The sequence below is a fragment of the Geotrypetes seraphini genome, chromosome 4 (assembly GCF_902459505.1).
Source record: "Geotrypetes seraphini chromosome 4, aGeoSer1.1, whole genome shotgun sequence".
Classification (NCBI taxonomy): Eukaryota; Metazoa; Chordata; class Amphibia; order Gymnophiona; family Dermophiidae; genus Geotrypetes; species Geotrypetes seraphini.
In genome coordinates, this window is record NC_047087.1 from 97,329,534 (window position 1) to 97,346,636 (window position 17,103).

A 17,103-nucleotide genomic window follows, 5' to 3' on the forward strand; every position below is an offset into this window, starting at 1 on the left:
TGGGATTGAACACCTAGCATATAGAATCCTACAGGGATCTGGGGGCCATTGGAACGATATTGTAAGGAGTAAACATCATTTTCCTTGGATGAATTGGGGGTGGGAGGGAGTTTTTCTGGAAATTTCACTAAATTATGTGTTTATATTATATTTATGATATAATTGATTATAATATTTGAAAGAAGGTGGGTGGGACGGGATATAATTTTTATGTAGAATTATATGAGAATTACAAGTGTTATTGTTGTTACTAATGATATATTCCTGTACGCTTGCTGTAAGTTTTCAAAATAAATAAAGAATATAAAAAAAAAAAAAAAGGAATCCTACAGGGACTAACAGAAAGAAGATTATCAAAGGTAGACACCTAATCTTCCAATGTTTTGTGTTGAAATATCAGCAGTTAAACCATTGTGCACCCAGCTCAGCTGAGATGCATGTTTGAAGGAGAGTTCTGCAGGAATTTCTTTTAATCTAGTGTCCTTATTTTCTCTCCCTTTTATGAAGCCATATTAGATTTTTTTATCGATGGCCACGGCAGTAAAAGCTCCAATGCTTATAGAATTCTTATGAGCGTTGGAGCTAATACCAACATACCCAGCGATAAAAAAGAAAGCCTAACACGGCTTCATAAAAGGGGGCCTTTATCTCTTAAGTTCTACTTCATAAGCTCTATGCACTGTAGGCCTAGTCATGTATTCATATCTGGGACACACATTTGAATTTTACAGCTATTAGCTTTCAGATTTCCCTTGGGAAGTGATGGCTGAGGCATAAATTTTGCATTTTTAACCAAAAAGAACAATTATCAAGTGTTAAAAGAAGACAAGAAGGAGTCAGGAAATCAGAATGCATATAGAAACTGAGCAGTGCAATACTAAATCAAGAGATAAAACTTTCCTAATAACTGTCACCAGCATTTTACGCTTAGACAGTGGGTATTGATGGATCTCCAGTACCAACTGGAGGCAGAAAAAAAGGGACATAGAAATGGCAGAAGGGAAGGTTCTAGGTACTTTACTGTATGTACAGGCTGTACAACCCCCTGATATTTCTCTACTTTGTTGTTTATCTTGGAACGACAAGTTTTATTTCCACATTGAATTCTGTACTAGAGGATCTCTCTGTAGATTGAAATGCTTTTCACCAGTGTACTTTGACCTATGTACCTAATCTATTCTATTTTTTCCAGGGAGATGTGTTCATGTATTACGGTCTCAGCGGCTTTTATCAAAACCATCGACGATACGTCATCTCCAGATCCGATCAACAGCTACTGGGTCAAAACCTAACAAATGTAATATAAAGTCATTTATTGTTTATTCTTTCCAACCCAATGAATTGCTGAAAAGAATTTATAAATAAGGACTAGAGCAGTGTATCGCAAACTGTGTGCTGTGGCACATTACTGTGCCCCATGAGATTTCCGGTGTGGCGCAAGACGCCGGGGAGGAGGAGAGGAGCCAGCGCCGGCTGACTACCTACAGGACGTACCTCTTGCAACGAGAGGCACATCCTGTAGGCAGTCATCCGCCGCCAGTGCCTCTCCTCCTCCCTGGCCTCTCTCCTTTTCTCCGCGCCTCTTCTTTTTCAGGACCTCCCACCGGGGGGTCATCACAGCGACATTGGTGCACTTCTGGGTTCCCTCGAGACGCGGCAGCCAGTTTAGTGTGCCGCGGCTCATAAAGTTTGCGGGACACTGGACTAGAGAATGTCAGTCCATCAGTCTTTGAGTCTGAGGGCAAAACAATATTTCAAATATTTAATGGAACAGAGCTACATTTGGCATGGGGAAAAAAAAAACCTGGTGAGAAGACACAGAAAGTTAGAAAATAGGCCAGATCAGATAAGGAGTTTCAGGCAAACAGAGTACAGTATTCTCAAAAACAGCCCAAAGCAGTTTTATAGGAGTAATTCAGTTTCTGCAACATAGCAGCACTGGTACATTGAAATGTAGCAGTTAAGGAATTGTTTCTTTCAGATTGCCTCTGCCCTCTTCTGGTCACATATATACCTTCCACATACCCTAGCTTAGGAGTGAAGTTCATTCCTGTCATGGTATGTGCAAAAAACAATCGATTTGGAGAAATTCCCCCTGATATATGCCAACAAAATACAGACACAGACAGACAAATACATGCATAGAGTGATTGGAAACTCCATTGGTTACCGATAGAGTCTAAAATTTTGTTTAAATTTTCTTGTATTTGTTATAAATCAGTTTCTGGATTGTCACCAGGTTACCTTGCGCCTCATTTTTCCTTGAATCACGCTAATAAGATCACATACAGAGTACACTTGTTTAGTTATCCTTCCATAAAATCCTGTCGTTATAAGAAGTTCCTCACGAGAACCCTCTCATTTCAAGCTGCTAAACTGAATTCATGGCTTGGAAAAATCATTCTAGAGGTCTCTTCCTATTTTGATTTTAGAAAATTGTTAAAGACACAACTTTTTGATAGGTTGGTATCTTAACGCACTGCTGTTTTTTTAACAAATCTTTTTCGTTCTATTTGATGTATTTTTATCTGTATTACATGCATCAACTTTGCCGGTTAGGTTAGTTTTTTAACTGCTTTTTTTTAAAACTGTTAATTAGTTTAGATTCAGCTGATATTTTATTTGTATTATACGCATTTCTTTTGCCTGTTAAGCTGGTATTTTATCCGCATTATATTGTATTATATATTGTATTTTATCCGCATTATATCCACATTATATGGTATTTTATCCACATTATAATGTAAATGCATTCCACTTATTATTGTTAAGTTTCTCTTATTCCAATCTGTTGTATTTCATCTGTATTTTATGTACTTGCCCAGTTTGTTGTGAACCGCCTAGAACTTTTTTTTGGAATGGCGCTATATAAGAATAAATTATTATTATTATTACTCCACAATTTTCCTCACCTCACACCCACCTCCCTCAACCAAACATCTGTTTCTACTGTGCTACATCATAGTGATTCAGATGTGTAATTCTTTTTTTGTTGTTTAAATTCTACTGTGAAACTCTTTCTAATGTGTCTGGGGCAATGGGGGATTAAGTGACTTTCCCAGGGTCACAAGGAGCAGTGTGGGATTTGAACCCACAATCTCAGGATGCTGAGACAGTAGCTCTAGCCACTGCACCACTGCTATTTTATTAGGGATATGCATGTAAATATTTCAGCATAAATCCAAAAAGTGAGTCAGGGGGCATTTCTAGGATTTGCTCGTGGTGCTATAGAATTCAGGGGATCTGTGCCTCATTCAGGCATCAGGATTTATACCAGGGTTCAGTTGATATAAATTCTTACACTCAGAATTGGGCTGTTCTATGAGCGGTGCCTAACTTTGAGTGCCATTTATAGCATAGTGTTTAACACACATTTTTTTGGTGCCCAAAATAGCCATTTTCAATGCTGGCTTTCTAGTGCAAACCTGAGTAATCCCCATAATGACATCTTCCTGTTATTTTGGGCTACTTGCTTGATACTAAGTTCCAACACCTATCTGGCATTTAGAAAATTAAAAACATACTTGTTTGGTAAATTTTTTAACTAATGGATTGTAATTCACCGTGAACGTCCAGTATCTTTACTCTGTAAACCACACAGAACTAAGAGGTAGCTGTGGTATATAAGCATATTGTTATGGTATGCTACTATTCAATTTGCTTTTGCGTGCTTAGTGTTTAGGCAATAGGACTCCTGAAGAAGGCTTGTTAGCTGAAACACGGCCTGTGTTGGGTCTGCCCCCAATCAAGTTTTTCTGTATTTCATCTGGCCGGTTATGCCCACTGGTTTTTTGTTTTTGCTTGTTCTTTGTGTGAGTGTTCTGGTTTTCTGCACGTACCAGATGACCATCATATAGCTACTACTGCTCTGTCTTTTTTGTTCCAGAATCAACAAGCTATTGAAAGCAAGTGTGCACCCTTCTCCATGTACAGCAATGGAAGCATAATGGCCCCGTGTGGAGCCATTGCCAACAGCATGTTCAACGGTAGGCACTCTGTGCAGGCCCCTTGATCTCATTTGCTTTTGCACATCATTGCCTCATTTAAGATAAAGGGAGATTTGTAGGTTCCATGTTCTTTCTCAAGTTCTCCTGAAATTCAACCTTCATATGATCCCAATGAATTGAATTGTTCTATTAATGCCCATTACCATAAGCAATTACTTGTGGATTGCTTCCCCATCCACAACCCTCATCCAAGCATCTTACTGAGGTTTATAACTCTGAAGATAACGACTTTCTTCCAGTGAATAAATTAATCCTTCTCAAATTATCTTGATAAAAATTAAATCCCCCCAACTAAGATCCGTCTCAAATCACTATAGATCAGGTGATTTCTCCTCATTTTCCTTTAGGGCAATGAACCCCTTGAGACACACCCATTGTGGCTATCTTGATGGTTCTGAATAATTTAGAGCAGTGCACTTTTTGATCACGGCGAAATGCTGGCCAAGTCAGGTTTGCGTAGCGGCAGCTACTAAGATATGAGCAATAAGAAGGAATTATATATCTTGAAAAAAATTTATTATGCATGTCTATCGCTTTGTATAAGGCAAATAATAAATAATCAATACAAAAGAACTACCTCATTATAGAAGATTAGAAGTGCCGAAATGTATTCAATAACTGAGAATAAGTATTGTTTGACATATTTTTGCTGCCTCTTTGATGACTGTGGTATTCTAGTTTTGATATTGATTTTTGGGTATAGTTCACACTTAGGGCTTCTTTTATGAAGCCGCGATAGCGGTTTAACACGCGTAATAGCGCGCGCTAAACCGCTGGCTGCGATAGCAGTTACCACCTCCTCTTGAGCAGGCAGTAATTTTTCGGCTAGCGCAAGGTAGCACATGATTAAATGTCATGCGTGGTAAAGCCGCTACCGCGGCTTCGTAAAAGGAGCCCTAAGTGAAGAAAGAATCTTTTCACCTGTATGATTATATCATCTTTTACAATATGGGAAGTTTTTTTTTTTTTGCCAATGATTAAATGTGAGCAAATATGGTTATTCCATACTGAACACATATATAGGTGCTGTCTCCACCTTTGAGGCTTTTCCTTCCCCTTAGTTGATTGATACCCGATGATATGAATGTAAGAAATCAAATTTTTAACAGCATACATTGCTTGAAAAACATCGTCACTGACAAATTCAAGACCTATTGCTTTCATTACCATGTCTGCACATCCATCCATTTTAATCGATGTCCCTGTTCCTACTGCCCTGCTTTCACACTAAGTATTTTCTGAATTTTCCTTAATTTGACATTCCACTCCGAATTAGCCCACTTGCCCCCCCCCTTTCTCCCCTGCACTTCAATTCAGGGTTTCCTCCATTGTCCCAACCCATGTATGGCTGTACCCTTCCTTCCCAACAGGAAAAATTATCCTTCCCCACTTTACCCCCTTAATCCCCACCAATACAAAAAGAAAGTTGGTGGATGCTGAAGAAGGCACAAGTATGGATGGATGGATTATGCCACCGAGTCAGCCACTGACTCATGGCAACATGCACAGTGAGAAATCCATCCTGTGATGTTTCATGGCAGAGTACTGCAGTGGTTTGCCATTGCCTTCTCCTGCGCAGCTCCACTATGTCACTGCTGCCCAACATGGGGCCCCTTAGCCTACTGCACCTGGTATTCCCAGGCGATCTCCCTTTCAGGTACTAGCTTCAAGTTTCAAGTTTATTAAAATTTTTGATTAAACGCAAATCACAACTTCTAAGTGTTTTACAAATTGTATTAAAAAGGGGAAGACAAAACAGACGAATATCCAGTTAACAAAACTTGACCAATACAAAGAAAACAATAGGAAATAAGGGGGAAACTACAAAATTAAAAGTAAAGAATACAAAGAAGATAAGCCACAAAAGGGAGGGAAAACAATCAAGATTATTGAGCAACTCTGGCAATATTCAAGATCTTTTTAAGAGTCAAATACATCTTGGAAAAGGTAAGTCTTTAAATTTCCCTTAAATTTGTCTAAATTTTTTTCTGCCCTGATATGAAGAGGTAGAGAATTCCATATCGTGGGGGCTGTAATAGCGAATGAAGTAGCTCGTTGTGTACTAATGATTTTCAATAATGGCATATGGAGTAAATACTGAGAGGAGGCTATTAAGATTTGAGTAGGTTTGTGAGGAATAAGAAGTTTATGGATAAACGCCGGTTCTTTAGTATTTTGAGGCTTAAAAGTTAGAATAGCTATTTTATAAATAATATGGTGAGGAATTGGCATCCAATGGCTAGATTTTAGTAGAGGGGTGACATGGTCGAATTTTTTCCTATTTGTAATTATTTTTATGGCGGTGTTTTGTATCAATTGTAGACGGCAGATATCTTTTTTTACAGATACTCTTATACAGTGCATTGCAGTAATTGAGTTTGGATATAATAAGAGAATAGATTAAGATGTTGAGAGATAGTGGGTCCAAAATATTCACCAGGGATTAAATCATTCTTAATCTAATGAAGCAACTCTTTACTACAGTACTGATTTGTGGGCGGTAAGTCAGTTTATTATCTATTAATATGCCTAAGATTTTAGTGGTAGTGACAGAAATGATAGGGGTATTGTTTATTGTAATGGGGAGTCTAAGCTGAATATTATCTTTCCAAGGAAAGAGAAGACTTTTGGATTTTGGTGAACTGAGTGATAGCATGTTATCGTGGAGCCACATACAAATTTTGTCTTATTTAGAGTTAAGAAAACTGATGTCTGGATTGCTGGCGTCAATAGGATCAATGATTTGGATATCATCTGGGTAGGCGTAATCAGTAAGGCCGATAGATTGGAAAAGTGTTAGTAAAGGGGCCAAGACAATATAGATCCTTGTGGAATACTGAAGTTATTTTGTATAGAAGAAGAATTGAAATTTTTGAAAGAGACGACAGCAGTGCGATTTGAAAAATATGAAGTGAACCACTGAAGAATTTGTTCTGAAATGCCTGCCGATGCTAGTCTTTGAAGCAGGAGTTGATGATTTATTGTATCGAATACAGCTGAGAGATCCAAAGAGCTAAGAATGACTGATTTGTGTTGATCTAGGAAATATTGTATTGAAGTGGTTAATCCTATGAGTGCATGTTCTGTAGAGTGGTTTTTCCAGAAGCCGGCTTGATTGGGCTGAAGAGCCTGGGTTTTGTCAAAATAATCTGCTAGTAAGAGCGGGCCTACTCAGGGTGGCCAGGCTGTAGGCATTTGATGATATACCACCTATCTATTCAGTGGGAATCTCATTTGATTAATGTATTGTATTGTTTGACCACTACTCCTCATATATCGATTTGGTTATCTTGAAAACCTGACAGGATAGGTGTGCCCTGAGGTCTGGGTTGAGAACTACTGTTATTATAAAGTTGTCCATGTTGAATTTTCTTTTATGTACAGTACTTTTTACGTTTCTTTTTACGTGAAAAAATTATTTTTTTGAACAAAGTGGTCTTCTGAGCATTTCTTTTCATGACTACTTAATCACTTCAGCAAAATAGCCTGAGGCTGTCTAGTTGATGAGTGCTGTATAAAATGAGGTAATGTCTCCTGAAGAGGAAACTTATTTCGTTGTTGATGATTTTCTTTAGTTACCACCTCTTGATCCCTGGACTGTAAGTGAGGATTCCTCAAAAATCTTTCTGATTGCTAACATTGAGATGTGTCTCCACTTTTCACATTTAGGACCTATTCTCCATCAAAGAAGACCTTGATGAATCGAGTTCTTATTGCACTTAAAAATATCCTTCTGACAAATGAGATGAGACATTTTAAAGCTTTTTCATATGTTCTATCATAGAAAAAAAGAACCCATTCTCATTGCCTAAGATCAAAACAGGTTCTTATTTTGGGGAGAGGATGAAAAATCTACCCATTACATTGTTACAATTCTCCTGCATTCCTGCAGTTAGGAATCTTCCACCCAACTGTGTTTCTGCTGAGGAAATCTGGTGATGCCACAAATCTTCCACTGGGAAGCTATTGGGTCGCTTTTGTGCTTTCTTAGATTTGGAGTCATTAAATAATCAGGATTTTAAAATATATATTACTCTTTTTTTTCAGATACCATTCAGCTTTCTTACCATCCTAATGCATCCACAGTTATCGAGGTCCCACTGCTGAAGACTGGAAACAGCTGGTGGACAGATAAAAATGTAAAGTTTAGAAATCCAAAATCAGATGGCAGTCTCCCCCAAGCATTTGCAGGTACAAATACTTCAGCTAACCCAAAGAAGGGTTCACATTGTTCAGTTGCTCGGTTGAAAGCTATATCAAATTATAAAATCAACTGGCTGACAACAGGCATCAGAAGAAACATGTCCAGGCATGACTGTCCTTTGAGATGACGTTGTACATGAAGTTGTCTTAGGTCTTATCTTTCAGAACCAGACCTGTACAAAAAAAAACAGCAAAGCAGGTGACGATTCTAATTTAGATTTCAAAATTTTAATACATTAAACTGGGATAGACAATGTATTGAAATAAAAGAGCAGAACATGATGTCAGAGTTTACTGCAACTGTAAGTTCAGAACCAGCTTAGAACTGGGCTGCCACATGGAACAAGCTGAGATAGAAATAAGGCCAAAAGTACTGGGTCAGGTCATTTTTTTTCCACAACTTCTAAATATAGGAGCTTGTTAATAAAGATACCCATGAATTATGTCATGAGAAAACCCAAAAGCCACTGATGATGATGATAATAATAGTAATAATAATAACCATCTTTCTTTTTTTATACCACTTTAATCAAACTCATGGCAGTTTAGAATAAGATGATTCCAAACTAAAAAGTTGAAATATGTCACAGTCACATGTTTCCATAGCCTTTATAAATTATAGAAACAATATTCCATGTATAGAATAAAAATAACACCATTTAAGTAAAAAAAAAATATTTAAAAGCCAAGTTTTAAGCTATTTCTAAAACCAACATCATTATTCTCATTCCATATTTCCAGTGGCAAGGAAACAGCTGCCTGTGTGACTTCTTTCCTAATATTTCAAACTGACAACAACTGTACTTGATTAATATAGGCAGAACACGAAGAGTGGATTGTTTTTTTATTTTTTAGCCTGTCCTCCCAAAGAAGCTCAGAAAGGGTTACAAATCAGGTACTCAAGCATTTCTCTATCTGTCCTGGTAGGCTCACAACCTATCTAATGTACCTGGGACAATGGAGCTTTAAGAGACTCGCCCAGTGTCACAGAGAGCAACAAGCCCACATAAACAGCATAATTTAAACTCAGTTCAAGCATGGATAGGGAGCCAATGTAAGGCTTGCAGTACAGGTGTCTGTTCTCTTATATACATTTATTTCTTGAGTTGTATTTTGCACAGGCTGAGTTCTCATTAAAAACCTTTTTGACAGCTCTAAATATAAAATATTACAATAATCTAAGCATGAAGATATTATAGTTTGGGCTATCAACATCAAGTGGTAAAAGTCTCAAATTTCCCTTAGCAATCTTAATCTAATGAAACAAGTTTTGACAAGCTGACTAATTTGCTGTTCAAATGACAGAAATGAATCTATTAAAATCCCTAAGCTATGAATCACAAATTATAATGAGTATCTCCTTGGCATCCAAAACTGATGTCACTCCATCACTCCAGGTGAGTCATATGAGTTATTGTAATCCATCTTCAGCTCGGGAAGGACTATATGATGACAGTATTCATTGTGCAAGGTGTGTCTGTGATGTTAGAAAATAGCCGTGTACAGATAAGGCAAAAGTTAAAACGCTAATGAACTAATTTTGATCACCGCATAGCCCTGAGGTTGTGGGTTCAAATCCCACCTGCTCCATGTGACCCTGGGCAAGTTACTTAGGGGCAAATTCTGTAAGAAGCGCCCAAAAGTTAGGCACCGTTCATCACGATTCAAGTAAAATTGGCTGCTGTTTAGTGAATCACCCTAAGCAGCACCTATTTTGGAGGCACCCAATAAATAGGCCAGCTCAAGGCACAACTAAAATTTAGGAGGCCTTGAGAGCGCTTAAGCAAGCTCAGGAGCAGTGATTCTGTAATAAGGCACCTAACATATAGCCACGCCTACACCTAACATGCATAGCGCCTATTTTTTGGAAGGCTGCCTAAATTTTTTGAGGCACCTTGTTACAGAATTGCTCTTTCTTGATAAGCGCCTAAGTTTCAATTATTGCTGATTAATAAGCTTAATTGAGCTTGTTATTTAATTTAGATAGGCGCTTATCTAGTTGGGCGCCTCCATAATAGGTGCCTAATATTAGGTGCTGGCTACAGAATTTGGGTCTTAATCCCTCATTGCCCCAGGTACATTAGGAAGAATGTGAGCCCACCAGGACAGATAGGGAAAAATGCTTAAGTACCTGAATATAAACCACATAGGCTATAAGTGGTATATAAATAAAAATAAATTAAATTTTAAATATGTTAAAATTTCATTGTTACTGATTATGACTTATAGAATGCTAATGCGGTCAAAAAGAAATTGTTAGGGGGTTTATATTGGTATTAAAATAATGTTAAGAGTCAAAGCATGAAAAGCATATCTCAGTGCAGCCTTTCACCTCCATAGGCACATCAAGGCCTCCCTACTGGCAGAAGCCCGTGTACGCACTTGACACAACAGATGAGCACAATAATGGCTATGTGAATGATGACTTTCTGGTGTGGATGCGTGTGGCGGCCTTCCCCACGTTCCGAAAGCTCTACCGCCGCCTCAGCCGCACTAGGGATTTCATTGAGGGCCTCCCAAAGGGGAATTACAGTTTAAATATCTCCTACAGTATCCTTTCACCCTGAGAAGATAGGGTGCTTGATGTTGCCAAGCAACTTCATCATCCTTGGTACGCACAAGGGGGTTGATTCTATAGCATGTTTATGCAAAAATATTTAGAATACTAGGATATATGCACATATGTGTACACGCATGCATGTATATGTTAATATGCCAAACACTGTTCTGTAAATGCACACATCTTACATGTTTATCACAGATTGCAGCATCAGTTGTCTGGATATTTGCATTTGAATATCCAGCCTGTTCTGAATTCAAGTTGAGGTACGAATACTTGCTTAACTTCTAGGACTGTTGATACCTGGTTATGTTACTATTCTATAAAGGAAACTAGGTGCCTACATTTCTTTATAGATTAGGCTCCTATTTATTTATTTGGTTTTATATCCTGTCCTCCCAGGAGAGTTCAAAATGGGTTGCAAGTTTACATACATATTTAAGTGCTTTTATACAAGATGATGGCAAACATGGCATGGCAGGACATTGTCTGAAAGAGATGGCAAAACATAGTTAAGAAATCATGGTAAAACATAACATGACAAACATGGTATGCTGGAGACATAATATGATGCACATTGTATGACAAAACATAGCATGACAAACAGTATTATACACCCAAACAGGAGATTCTACCTCTTCAAGGTAGAACACAGAAAAATCAAAAGAGGCGATCTGTGGTGCTCAATCTTTTTATTCACGTACAAGATCCGACACGTACATGTTTCGGCCCTAAGCCCTGTCTCAGGGGTCTTATATTGAAACAGTTCAGTTCAAAGTCACAGGCGGTGGTTCAAAAAAGTGGGGTTTAGTGTCCAAACCGTGGTACGAGAACACTTGCAATGGTTCAGTAAAACAAACCATTCTCGTACCACAGTTTGGACACGAAAACCCACTTTTTTGAACCACCGTCTGTGACTTTGAATGAAACATAGTATTATATACACAGCATAGCAATGCAAACATAGTATTATATATTCAAGCATAATATGGCAAATATAGCATGGCAAACAGTTATATATATACATAGCATGGTAGATATATAAGTGCAAAGATACTAATCTAGTATGACATGGCAGCATGATATGTAACATGGTAGAACCTAGCGTGCTACACATGGGATGGCAAATATTATGTAGTGGGCCTAGCTGCCAGGCCTCCTGTTATAGAACTGACTTTGTACTGTGTTGCTCCCCAAGAAACACTACCCATAGAAATCTAATGATGGCAGGTACGGTCTATAAGCGTGATCTTAGGTCAGATCCTTTTTAGACAAAAAAGAAAATTTACATTCCTTCCTATGTTTTGATTTGTATTTGATTCCTCACAGCAATGTCAGTGTTTCAGGGCGCCCCATCCTAATGAATTTTTGTAAATCAAAGGGACTTCTGTGTTGGGCATCATCACAGCCTTCACACTGATAAATGTAAAATATGAACAGACTGATAGAGTTGGTTCTTCATTGGAGCCTCAAGTAGGCCTCACACTGATGCATGTGAAGCATGAGCTCGTCTCGATGTTTGGCTAAGATCCAAGCACAGGTCCTGAGCCATGAGCTGTGAACAGTTCCTTCTTGTTTTTTTGGCAGAATTTGAGACAATGTGAAATCTGGGTGGTTAATGCTATTTTGTTCGATCCTGTTGGGGAGAAGATGACTTTATAACTGTTGCCAAAACAAAGGATTAAACTTCTGTTTAAAAAGAAATTATAAATAAAGTGTTGAAAGATTTTTAAAACCCAAGAGTGTGATCATGGTAAGATACATACCCTGCTTATGAAAGAAGTTTAACAAGAACTAAAATAGATAGGGAGCAGAAAGAAAACAAAGAGTAGGACTCAAAGAAAAAATAAATCGTGATAAAATTAGATAATTGAATATTTTGAAAAAATGTAGTGACTACTTTTTGCCTAGGACTTTCTATGGAGTCCACTGTTAGAAGTTGGGCTGACACCTCACTCCAGGTCAGCCAAATGAATTCATTTAGCTTCATTTATTTGCTAATATCAACTTTATGATTCTACTCCTCTCCCCCATAGAGATATACTCCTGCAATCAGATAATATGTTTTCAATGTGTTGTGATATGTGAATACTTACAGTGGTGCCTCGCATAACGAACGCCTCACACAACGAACGCTGCACACAACGAACTTCATGTCTTGATTCACACAACGAACTTCGTTTCACACAACGAACTTCACACAATGAACTTCGTTTCACACAACGAACTTCGTTTCACACAACGAAGTCGCCCGAGCTGCCGATGTATTGCATTCTTCCGCGCAGGCACTGCAGGCAGTCGTTAGTCACTGCGCTTAACTGCCCTCTCTCACTGTATACAGTCGTCCTTTTAAGATAAACTCAATATTTTTTATATATCATGGCTTCTAAAAAAAGCAGGAAGGTGATTTCTGTTGAAATGAAACGGGAAATAATTAGAAGGAGTGAATGTGGGGTAAAACAGTGTGACCTCGTCAAAGAGTTTGGCCTCAACAAGACCACCATTTTCACCATTTTGACAAATTTATCTTTTTTTATGTCATCTTAGCATATTTTATGATGCAGAATGAATTATTTTTTTTAACATGTATTGTTATGGGAAAACGCGTTTCACATAACGAACTTTTCGCATAACAAACTTGCTCCTGGAACGAATTAAGTTCGTTGTGTGAGGCACCACTGTAATCTCTATCTCCCGCTGCCAATTTTGGGTCACAAACCATAGAGGTTTGCCCAGCAGTGGTTCTATTTGCCAACTACTGGAGTTACCATTAGAGTATGACACTAGGACAAATTTTTCCCTGTCCCCACAGGAACTCAATTTCCCCATCCCGTCCCCACAAGTTTTGTCACTGCCCCTGCCCCATTCCTGTAAGCTCTGCCTTAACAAAGAAAAATGGGGAGACCCAATGATCCACAGTAGCATTTTTTTTTTTTTTTTTGCTACTTCAGCTTGTCTGCGGTGTTCTTTGCTCACATGTTTAAAGACAATAGACTGTTTTCAGTTCAATTCTTTATATGTGAGATTGCAAACCATTGGACCCCTGAGGAAGGCGTGTTCGCCGAATACGGACCGTGTAGGGCCCGGTTGGATTTTTATCACAGTATTTTTTATCATTGTACTTTTTTAATTGAATTTTCATGGTTTTATATGTCAGTGTTTAATAAATTATCTCCAGAACATCTGTATCCACAGTTTTTGTTTTACTCTGCCTTAACTACACAAGCCTTGGACACTTGTGATTTTAAAGTGTTTGAGGCTTGTGCAGATGAGGACAGAGCTTGCAGGAATGGGGCAGGGACAGGAAATGAGTTCTCACGGGAACAGGGAAAAATGTGTCCTAGTGTCATCCTCTGCTTACCATTAAAACCCACTTCAGCCTTGATCCTGATCTGTATTATTTATGGGACCCAGACTGTAGAAGTCTGCCTGACATCGGCCTTACTTCCCAACCAGTGGAGTAGTCGTCTAAGCTCATTCTAGCTATGAGGTCATTTAAACTTTGATTCCATTGGTCATTATAACTGCCTCATCCATAAGCTACAGAGCTGTTTATTATGTCTTAACTAGATGTCAAACAGATTTTCCTGTCTCAAAGTTCAGCGGGACGAAGCAGGTAATCCTCTCAACAATGACATGGTGCGGAGGAAGAAACCTGTTCCTGGGCATTGCGTACACTGTATCTGGGGCCGTGACTATACTGGCTGCATTTGTAATGTTGGCTATTCACTTAAAGTTAAAAAAAAAGTTTACATACTCTAATGATTAGACTGACTCTGACTTTATAATAAAAACTAAGTTCATATTTTCTGATTGATCGAATGGTTGGACACAGTTGATGTGGATAGACAATTCCCATGTATTTCTCACTTACACACACCCGCTTGAAAAAGTTTAAACAAATAATACTTCCAACAACTGTTTTGCATTATTCTAAACTGAAAGTACTGGAGGTCATGTGTTACAGATCATTAAATCTTCTAAGTCTTCCATTGTCACACTAGGGGTTCCTTTTACTAAGCTGCATTAGCTGTTTTAGCGCGTGCTTAATGCGTGCTAAATTGCCACGCGCGCTAGACGCTAATGCCAGCATTGAACTGGTAGTAGTTTTTGGCGCATAGCGCGGGGTTAGCACACACGGCAAAACGCTAGCGCAAATTAGTAAAAGGAGCCCTAGGGCAGTGGAGCATGGAGCAGATTTTCATGTCTGTCACTTCCACTATATGCAAATTTCTCTCATGCATATTCATTAGGGCTAGCCTGAAAACCCGATTGGCCTGGTGGTCCTCCAGGACAGGGTTGGGAACCACTGCCCTAGGGAATCAATAATTCCCATTAGGGAAAAATAAATTGGTGAATTTCCCTTTAAGCTGATTGCACTAACCAAACTCAAAGGTTTATATTTCAGGGTTTCTTATGGCATTGTTTTTTGATCCAGTCCTCAGAACACACCCAGTAAGTCAAGTTTTCAGGATATTTATTTATTATAACAATTTATATTCTGCTTATACCTAAGTGGTTTACAACAAAAAAAGCACACTCATAAGATTAAAGCACCAAAAAAAGGATAAAAACACAATAAAACAAAATATACAGATAACATTTCCACTGATCACTTTATTCTTTTAGTCACTGCTTCATAACCACATAAAAAGCTTCTATAAAAAGAGATGTTTTTAATAATTTGCACAATCTGAAAAAAATCTCAAATGCTGCACAAAGTCCTTAAAAGTCACAAATAGAAGCTGTGCCAATAAGCTGATCCACAGAAACCATACAAGTAGCCTTAAATGCTCCTGATATCACCAATAAACAAAACCTTTTTTTAAATATAAATTTTAAATTTGGTGAAACGTATCCTCATTGTGGGAGAATAAACATAAGGAACCGGTGAACAAGCACTTTTCTTAATAGCTGAATGAGCGAGACAAGCTCACTTCAAGTCACACACCATCGTAGTATACGTTAATGTGAGTACATTAAATGTGAGCAATTAAAAGTGAGTTCTTTAACTTGTAAAACTTGTCCGGGAACCGTTCTGAAAAACCACATAACAGTTTACGAGTATATTGCTATTTACGTGTGGAACTCTAGAAAGGACATAGCCTCCTCTGTGAAAAAAAAATAGGAAACTTAGGGCTCCTTTTATCAAGGTGCGGTAGGCGGTTAACCTGCGGAATACCGCGCGTTCAACCGCCTGCCGCGCTAGTCGCTAACACCTCCATTGATGAGGCGTTAGTTTTTAGGCTTGCCGCGGAGGTTAGCGCGTGATGAAATGTCCAACGCGCTAACCCCCGTAGCACGCCTTGATAAAGGAGCCCTTAATGATTTAGAAAAAAAAAGCACTTAGCTGTTTTTTGTCTCTTTGCCTGTCAGCTGATTTAAAATTGTCAGCATCCGGCCTTTTTTCCTGTGTTTGGCATTGGTCCCTGATGAAAGGGGCAGATTACACTCTTGAAACCCGCTCTGGTTGAACCACCTATTGAGATTTACTGTCACATGGAGTAACTTCAGTCATCACAACGCTGAACCACCAGTAAAGACAGAAAACAGCTAAGTGCTGGATTGTGGACATAAATTGTTTGAGTCAAGTTGGCTCTTTTTCTGGACCAGAACTATGAGGCCCCTAACTTCAGCAAGTTCCATACAATCTATGTCCTTTCTATATCATAAGCTAGTATGGACTCCGCATAAACTTTCATTGGCGGGCTTGGTGTCATCTAATGTATGTTGGAATTGTAAACAACTCCTGGGCTATCTAATACATATGATATATGAATGTTCTATTGTTAATTCCTTTTGGAAAGAAGTTTGGATAATAATACAAAAGATATTTGGCATTTCGGTTCAGATTTCTCTTTCAATTATTATATTCAAATCTCATTCTCCAGACGTTAGCATTTCTAAAAAGAATATGAAGTTATTTGATATTATTATTACAATTACTCAAAAGCTAATTCTTTCCAGTTGGAAAACTTCGCATCTTCTTAATATCTCTGTTTGGTGGAGCCCAATCCTTTTTCATCAGAGATGTGAATTGGTGATAGCAGAAAATTGGGAACAATTAAAACATTTCACAAGTATTGGTCCCTTTTATCTTCTTTTTGTGATCCTTCTTAGTCTCAATCCTTTTGAGAAAATGGTATAGTGGTATAATTAGTTTCCCCCCCCCCCCTCTTTTTTTTAATGCACTGTGCTTCCAACTTTTGTATTTTGTAGTATTTAATGTAACAATTTGCTTTCTTATGCTCTTTATATACTTAGTTCAACTATGTTGTCATGATTGTTGAGCATAGAAGTGAGAGCCAGATCAGAAGTTCCACAGACAGGATG

At 38.3% G+C, this 17,103-nt stretch overlaps 1 protein-coding gene across 1 annotated transcript in view; it reads left to right on the plus strand.

The window, feature by feature from the left end:
- Window positions 1–14,580, plus strand: part of LOC117360130 (cell cycle control protein 50C-like) — a 38,274-nt gene extending 23,694 nt beyond the window's left edge. The window contains exons 4-8 of the mRNA XM_033943839.1: window positions 1,193–1,297; window positions 3,887–3,986; window positions 8,055–8,198; window positions 10,551–10,760; window positions 14,352–14,580. Coding sequence (XP_033799730.1) covers window positions 1,193–1,297; window positions 3,887–3,986; window positions 8,055–8,198; window positions 10,551–10,760; window positions 14,352–14,539 — 747 coding nt within the window. The 3' untranslated portion in view covers window positions 14,540–14,580. The remainder of the gene's footprint in view (window positions 1–1,192; window positions 1,298–3,886; window positions 3,987–8,054; window positions 8,199–10,550; window positions 10,761–14,351) is intronic.
- Window positions 14,581–17,103: the final 2,523 nt, after the last annotated feature.